The sequence below is a fragment of the Mastigoproctus giganteus genome, chromosome 8 (assembly GCF_048544385.1).
Source record: "Mastigoproctus giganteus isolate SK-2022 chromosome 8, ASM4854438v1, whole genome shotgun sequence".
Classification (NCBI taxonomy): Eukaryota; Metazoa; Arthropoda; class Arachnida; order Uropygi; family Thelyphonidae; genus Mastigoproctus; species Mastigoproctus giganteus.
This window is the reverse complement of record NC_143582.1, coordinates 194613435-194622579: the sequence shown is the minus strand read 5'-3', so window position 1 is coordinate 194622579 and position 9145 is coordinate 194613435. Positions and strand designations below refer to the sequence as shown.

The window sequence follows — 9145 nt, the reverse complement described above, 5'->3', positions numbered from 1 at the left end:
GAATGTCATCTTTCAAGGTAGATTAACTTGCCGAAGAGTGGATAAAAAAAATTGTAAATTTACAATATGCGGATACAGGACGTACGCCATTACGTAAAGTCGTTAGTTTTCCAAGTGGGCTTCCTTTTTTAAAAGTATGTAAAGCGCACGTGCTTCAGGAGGACGGGTGGATCGGCCGTCAAGCGACTCATTCTCGAAATCCCGAGTGTCGGTATGAACGCAGGTTTCCGGTACGTGAGGTGGGTACTAGTCCCATCCCCCGACTGCTCACAGCAATGTGGGGTTACCTTCCTCCCGGATGTAGGACAAACCACTGAAGCGTGAGAAGTTTTGCGGTTAGTACAGCGCCACCTGGTGGCACAATAGTAATATCTGTGATTCGCGAACTGGTAGCATCGCTATGTGATCAGTGGTAGTGTCGATGGAAGCGGCGTGTATGGCCTTAGTATTTGCCGACAGTTTATTTTGAAACGTCAAGAAAATGTGCGTGGTACTCTGTCAAGAATATGCCGTTAATTTTATCACACACCTGATACAATACTGTTATTAGTGCACTTTTGGGATTTTGTTGGTGTTCTGTCCGAAGAGTCGAAGAAGGCCTTTGTAGGCCTAATAATGTGTCCCCATATCTCGGGTGGTGTGGGACGTTAGCCAACCAGCCAGCTGCTTTCGCGCAAACGACCATCTAGCCTCGCGCATGCACGATTGTCGTCAGCGGCTCACCAGGCGCCGTTTTGTCGTTATGCTAACCTGTCGACTTTACTTGGGATCGACTGCCAGACGCTGGAAGTTTATGAAATTCGGCGGCACCGATGGCACGTTGCAGTCGCGGTGAGCGTGGGATTGCCAGTCTGGCAGTTGGCTGCGAAGGGCGCGGAAGGGGTTAACTAGTGAGAGCGCAGTTTTAAGCGCCGATCTGGCGTGATACTTGAAATACGTGTACAGATCTGTTTTGCAATGTCGACAGGGATATTATTAGACGTTAACTTTGATTGCGAGCATTTTAGTTGTCAACATTCAACGGAAAGTGATATTGTTGTGTATATTCTGGATTGTTATAATACTTTCTAATACTTTTCGACAAATATGAAGCAATTGTCAAGTACTAGCGGGAGTCCCAGAGGTACTTGGTTCATATACTTACTGTTGTAATTTTTATCTGTGTGTTGTTGACTAAGTGGACGAAGCCTTTGTCTCTCAGCTGCAACACGCCGTTGTCGCTATATGTAGGTAGCGCTGTGGGGCCATTGAACGAAGGCATGGGGGATATCCTGCCCCCCAAAAGGCAGACAGTTGTGGACCGTTTACGTCGTAGAATCGAGCTCTATCGTCGTCATCAGAATTCGTGTCTTCCTAAATACGATCAGACATCGAATGGACTTTACGATAATCATCGTCAAGAGACATTATTATTAAAACAGCGCTTTTTAGAAGCAAAAACTAAAAAGTCTAGAAGAAGTGATCAGAGACATGCTAAGGATACCAGCTTGAGCTTACAGGATATTCAGAGGAATTCGCTTGTGGTAAGTTTCTTATTAATTTGATTTAAGAAGGACCTACACGATTATAGTATTTATATACTAATAAAAATTATTCTAGTTGACCCATCAGATTCAAATTCGATTCTGGCATGCTGTGAACCGATTACAGTTTTTAATTATTCACCATTTTGCTATGTTGTAACGCATGTGTCCCTGATTTGTAATTTTTGCTTTAAAGTTCGGAAAAATTCTGTATTCAGTACGTTGTTTACCCTATTACTGCAGGTTGAGAAGAAGGGTTAAGGGTTGCCGAGAAACATGCTGTGTTTTATGATATGCCAATGAATTAAACATAGGAGAAAATTTCATTCCTCCCTCGCATATCCTTGTTTTTAACACTTAATAGTCGATACATTCAGTTAGTGAAATATTTGCAACATGAAGTTTCATGATAATGCGTATCGATTATTTTGTTACTATCTCCATGAAGTCATTTATAATACTCAGAAAATTGTTTTAAATGAATGACAGTATATGTGAGCTTTCAGAGGAAATGAGACATTAGAAACCGTGACGTAAGTCATACATCCGCCATCTGTGTTTATTCGAGAGGAAATGAATCTTTAATATTTATTTACGAGTAATAACAGCTTATAAGTTCTGTAATGTTTGGCTGCTTTTAAAACTTCTCTTTTGTTCACAGTTTTTATAATAGGATTATGTTTGAGCTTTAATAGTAACAAAAAGTGCTTTAAAATAGCACAAATGCGAATTAACTTGAAGAAATAAGTAACCGAGTTTAATTTTAGTTTAGGGATTAATAAATAATGGATGGTTTGCACTATAAAGTTTGTGTAGTGGTATATCAAAGCATTGTCTTAATTAATGAATATCTGGTATGAGTAACCATATATCACAGACTAATTTTAGGGGTCTTGTTACCTTTCCTAGGAGTGGATGTCACTTTAACCAAGAGATTCACAAATTCTCTGCTCAGTTTTCTAGCTTATAAAATTATTTTACCCCCTTTGTATATATATTTTTTTTAAATAGTATTTCTATTTTGTTATAGCGTGGTATGTTTTTGACTACGAAAACGAGTAAAATAATAATTGGGGGATATATTTGCCTGCCTATTCCAGTGAAGGTGGAATACCTATGTGGTTCTTATTTTCTGAATTACTAAAATGGATTCCGTTCCATCGTGTGCGTATAAGAGTTTTATTTCAAGATCGTATTTAAACATTACGAGGGCCTCAAAATTTTAAGTCCATATGCTGTACATGTTTCAATTTCTTTTTTTATTTGTTAATGTAATAAAATTCTATCACTTAGAAAAGGGATATAGTATAATTGTGCTTTCAAAAATTGACGTTCATTATTATTTATACAATTGCGTAAAATTGTTAGCAAATATATTTTAATATATTCTTAATAGTTATTAAATGCATGAAAATTATTAATTAACTCAGTAATTTCTGTAGCTTTCACAAATTAGTAAATTGTTTAAATCTTGGCATTTTTTAAAGTTAAGGAGAACTTGCATGAACTTACAGTGAGTGTCGAGGTTTAATATGTGGGAAATTGCGTTATGGCGAAACTGCCATACCACTAACGCGGCAGCGTAGGGGTTGGGTTGGTATGATTTGTTAGAGAACATCGAGGGGGGGGGGGTTAGTGCTTGAAGAAATCTCTCGTGGAAGAGGTGGTGTAAAATTTGGAGTTTGACATCTGGGAGGAACTCTTGTGCTCATAAAAAAAAAAAAATTAAAATCTGGAAATATTAAGAAAGCAAACTGGATAATCTGTTTCTGTATCTAGCAGGATGCAATGGTTTCCTGGTTCCAAGTACAGTATGTACATTGCCACACACAATTGAGATAACTATTTGTGTTACCAGTTGACAATTAAAGTGAGTCAGAACTGTAGTTTGGGGAACTATTTGATCTAACAATGAGGCATGTGAACATAACAGTGCATACCCCAGAATACAATAATATCCATGCAATGTCTATCGAGGAAATGTTTCCTAGATCTGTTGTTATCCCAATTGCTCTAGTATCTCACAGAGGTTAAAACTTCATTATGAAGAAAATGAATATGTCATAAAATTTGCAAGCTGATGTTTTTTTGTAATAATGTCCATAAATGTGGTTTGCTTGGGCAAACCACGTTTATGGACATTATTACAAAAAAACAGGGGAATCACATTTAAGTATGGTAGAGCCTACTGCATATAATTTCTTTTGTGAAATATCATTAAATAGTAGTCCATAGCAGGCATCTAACTATTTTTCCCCTTCAGATATAATATTTACCCTCTATCAATGAATATATGTAATAAATCTTGGTAAATAATGTTTTGTATTGCATAGATATAAAATTAGTAATGTTCCTAAGAGTAATTATAATCCATAATATACAAGCAGTGTATATGGAGGGGATTTTTCAGTGTGAGACATGCAAATTGGTCCATGAACACACTTATACAGCATAATACATACACCACAAAATGGCCTTATATGCTGATTTTTATTGTTATATAAATAATAATAATAATAGTTATATGCACAGATAATTCTAAATTTTCATTACGGCTCATAGTTTGTTTCTGCAATAACTTGTTGAGGAGTTTAAGATTTGTATAGCTTCATGTTGTCATTTTCCAAGGTTAGATGTGTATAAGGATGTAGTCCTATTATGTCGCCTGTCATATGTCAGCTTACAGAATGTGGTGCATTGAAGTATTTATAATTCTATCTGCATGACTGCAATAATTTCAGTGGCAGTATTGTGCAAATTTCAAAATTTGTATAAGTCTATTGGAAATTGTGTTCAGGTTGCCCAATTTTATTAAAAAAAAAAAAAGTTTTAAGCAACCATGGTAGGACACAGGTAGAATGACCTCTCTACACCAGTGCTTTTTAATTAATATATCACTAAATTTTATGAATTTTTGACGACTAAATATTGAAATCAGTGCATGCATAACCAACCTACCTTAATTATGGCTGATCTTAAATGTGTAGTGATTTTAATTGTGAGAGTTCAAACAGGTGAAGTACTGCACTGGAGAACTGCCAGGCTTCAGCTCCTCTCCTCTCAAATAGACTCAACTGGGGGAACCTCTTTCTGTAGGTCAAAGCAATGGCTGTGGTCCTCGGCCTCCTCCAGAGAAAAATCCTGACTATGTTACTGAAGCATATACTACATTTTTGTGGCAGCAGTGCAAAGGCAATATTCTCCCCAGTTGGAGTTGTTTGTATCCAGTTTATGGATCTTCAAGTCCTTTTGGCAGAAAAATTTTGTGGTAAAGTTTCTTCAGGATATCGATCTAGATTGATGTGTCCACTGCAGTTCTTCATTTGGCTTGGTGTTGGGGAGCACTGAACTGAAGTGGACCTTAACCTGTCCAGAGGTGTGAAACCCAAAATGTGCCATCTGTGCAGAATCAAACTTGTGTTTAAATCATGCCTTCACAATAAAGTGACACTACAATGTAGTTTTTAAGCCAGTGCTCAGACTTCACTTTGTCAAAGAGGTGATATGCATTTCCTCTTTGGTAAAGAGTAACAAAAATAGTACAAAACTTATATGGATTATTACTATATGATGTAACAACTCTATAATAATGATGGATCATGGAGCAAATGATGTTTATACAAGACAGTGCTAAACCACCATACGTCAACCAATGCATCTAAGCAATGCTGCAGAAACACTCCAAAATAAGATAATTTTATGTTTCCTTTCTTGTGTTACCACTTATAACTTGGCACCTGCTGAATTTTAATGTGGTTGGCAGAGATCAAGGTTATAAGGACAAATACAAATATGTATGACGGAAAAATAGAAGAATGAAGATGTACTTTGTGGAGGCAAACATTTAGTATTAGCAACATGATGCAAGGGCGCAAAGCCTTATGCACCACCACAAAAGGAAAAAAAGAAAATTGCTCACTTTATTTAATTGCCCTTGCTTAAAAAATTTCTCTAATATATTTATAGTATTTACTGAATTTATATTGGGTAAAGAATATAAGCTGGACAAAGAAGAAAAAAGCAACATAAGATCATGCTAACCTAAACCTATATAATGTCCTACAAAAACTACTCCAGGAAAACTTGTTATCAGACATCATGAGTGTATATTTGAGGAAGTCTACTCAAATTTTGGAATGAGGAGGTCTCTTTTAAAATTCTGCCTTTTTTTTTTTTTTTTTTTTTTTTTTTTTTAGAACTATGGTCTGTCTGCAGGTTTTTTGATCATAAGTAAATATTCAGTTTCTGGAATATGGAATGGTTCATTTTAAAAGAGAATAATGAACCCAAACAGCTTGACCTAGCAAGCAATTCCTGTGCTTCTTTGTCTGTGTAGAACAAGAGATATATTTATGGGCTGTAGTATACCTATGTGCTTTCAGAAAATTGGACTATAATGGTTACTTTTGGGGGTGGGTGGGTGTTAATTTATGGGCTTGACAATTCTAGTAGCTTTCTTCAGCTGACCAGTTAATGTTAGGTTGCCGACAAGATGGGATCTAGGGTTTATGGAAACATGTGAACAATTATGAGGTAATAGAGAGATCATTGGTCTGTAGTGCCAATTTCATGTCAGAAAACTTGCATAATTCATAATAGATAATACTTATAAAAAGCAAAAATATTAATTATATGATTAGTAAAATTACATAATTAACTGATCATTAATTATGTAATTCTTATATATAAACTTAATTTTTTAAAGATTGGTTGATTAGTTTGGGGTGTTTTGGTCATATGTGTATAGTATATTATGTCTGTACAACTGAGTTCATTGGTAAATTTGTGTGGGCAGAAAACCGGGATTAACTCAGAGGGTAAACCCTACTCCTATGCCTGAGATGAGCTAACTGTAGTCTTGGTTGAAGAAGCCTTTTAATTCCCAGTCTCTAATAGAATTTGAACACACTTCTTTTCCAAGAAGTGCCATTATTGTTAGGAAGAGTATATGAAAATATAGAAGTGTGTGAGAGAAAGTATAATGAGAAAGAAAACAAAGTTTTAATATTTCTGTATGCTTCACTCCACCCTCCAAGGGTGCACATACCACTCTGTAGAGCAATGCTTTTTTACCAAATGGTATTTGATGTCCCATAATTTGTATTCTTGTTTCATAAAATTTTTAAAAATTTTGATAAGTAAATGGGTCATTAGGAAAAGCATTGCATACATTACTTTCTCCTTGTGAGAACTGACTGAGTGTGTTGAAAATTTGGATTACGGGACTGTTCAAAAGTAGTGGAGCAAGATCAGGAACAGTCCCAGGATTTTCTAAAGGGGTGGGGGCTTAAAGCAGTGTTCCATAGAATCATTAAGCTTTAATCATCATATAGTAGTAAACAAATTCCCATTATTTTTATCATAATGGGGGATAACCCCTTTTAGCCCTTACCTATCCTGAGTGAGATGGATGCAAAACCCTCCATTTATGCTTTTATACAAGTAGTGCTCCAAAAATCAGTGGTGCACCCAGTCTGTAGAATCTGTACTGTCGTTACATGAAAAATTCTGAGAGGCACTGATATAGAGTTTATGTAGGTCTTGATCCCATTTGGAGGTTACCAAAGAGATAAATATTTTTCTGTCATCTAGTTTGTTTGTTTGTTTGTTTGTTATTTGGTTTTTAGGAGCATTAGCAACTAAGGCCATATTGCTCCGGGATATGCGGTGGTCATTTCGTGACCTTTCCGCATCCTCCGTATTTGGTGGTGACGGGCTCGAACCCCGGTCTAATCAAGAATCTGTCATCTAGTAAGGATGAATGAACTAGTGCACTTAAATGGAAAAGGATTTGAATAGTTTTTGCTATTACTCCTAGGACTTTACAGACTGCAGTCCCAATTTTGATGTACAAATCTCTACTTTAAAGTTACTGTGTTTAAAGTGGAAGATATGATGCTTTTATCACTCAGAATAACTGATATGTGTGTACACAGACAAATTTTTTTTTGATTTGTGATGTAAATGAATATATGCAAGCTTTATGAAACAATAATTCAGTAAATCGATGTAGTATAAAATGAACTAAACTTCTGGAGGGAAATATTCATATTCAATGTAGCTAAAAATATATTTTTAATGTTATTTTAAACATTAAAGTTTTTTTACTACTAATCTGAAAGTTATATGTAGTAAAAAACTTTAAGGGAAACTTTTCTTGTCAGTTGGCAAATGTCAGAGAGTGAGTCTTGTAGGCATCTAATGGGAAGTTGTATTTTCTTCTATGGAAAGGCTCATGTTAGTTGGAAACCATGACAAAGACAGTTAACAACTATTTGTACGGCCTGTAAGGATAGAAAAACGATAAACACAAAACTCTTAGTAATCTATATTATTCTTTCTATCACTTAAAGTGTGCATGCATATGTGTGTGAAGGGCTAGCACAGATTCCCAAAGGCTCTTTAGTTGTAGTTTTCCAAAAATTAAGGATGGAGCCAATTTGATGACATGCAGGTTGTCAGTCATATAAGGTATACTTCAACTTGTATATCCTTTGATTTAATTATATAAATGATGGGTACTTGCTGCGATAATATTTATTTTTAAATAAATATTTGCGATAATATTTATTTTAAAATATTTATAATAAAATTACAGTAAATATTTATTTTAATATTTAATTAAACATGGGGCAAAGTGAATTATTCACGAAACCATATAAACAAACGGGCTTCAGCAGTGAGAAATAGGCCTAGATCATGTTTGAAATACATGTTAAAAACATATATAATAACAACTGCTCACACACAAAAAAATTCACGTGAAGAAACTTGTTTACATATGTTAAATTGAAAGTACAAACAAAATTCTAATATTTCTTTTATTACATGTACAATTAAATGTATAGAACAAATTGAATAATAAACATACAATCAATATCATAGTCTCAGTTTCACTGAAAATAATTCTAATTATGAATAATTCATTCTAATGCACAATATTTTATGAAACTTGCAGTTAAGGAGATAGGAGTGGTCCCAGGCAGGGCCCTAGTCTTCTCTTATGATAAAAATAATGTGGATTTTGAACACTGTTTTATTCCCCCCCCTTGATTGTTTTAGCCTGTGATTGCCCTTGTGGGGAAGGGATTCAGTACTGAAGAATTGCTTAGTGTGCTTATTTGTGCACATAAATGTCTAAAAATGTGCATGCTATGTATGCAGCAGTATAAATTTGGGAAATGGGTAGCTATCAATTATGTAGTGACAGAATTTTGGATATACACTCAGAGCCAGTTTTTATGGGGAGGTGTAGCAGATGCAATGGACCTGGGACCCCAACAAAAGGCTCCCAAGTTGGGAAGGTTGGATGGACCAAACTTTAATTCTTGCACCCAGACCCTGTGGACTCTAGAACAGGCCCTGTATACATTGCATGGCTTTTGACAGATATGTGCTCTTGTAGCGCCAAAAAATAACCAAGCTGCAGATTGTTCTTTTATACATTTCGTAGTAGCATTTGTAAAAAAAAAAAAAAAAAAAAAGAGAGAGAAAACAAATGACAACTACTATGTCCCTTTTGTTTTCACATTTATGCTATTAGTCATAGCATAGCATTCCCTCAAGCCATTTTGCCGATTCCTGAAATGTCTCCATCAGAAGATACTTTGGTTCTTCTGCAA

The 9145-nt window shown here is 35.4% G+C and overlaps 1 protein-coding gene across 1 annotated transcript in view; it reads left to right on the top strand.

Annotated features, from left to right (window-relative positions):
* The first annotated feature begins 415 nt into the window (after positions 1–415).
* The window catches only part of LOC150082133 (uncharacterized), a 118521-nt gene continuing 109791 nt past the window's right edge, over positions 416–9145 (top strand). Inside the window, exon 1 of the mRNA XM_090379116.1 lies at positions 416–1523. Coding sequence (XP_090235242.1) covers positions 1260–1523 — 264 coding nt within the window. The 5' untranslated portion in view covers positions 416–1259. The remainder of the gene's footprint in view (positions 1524–9145) is intronic.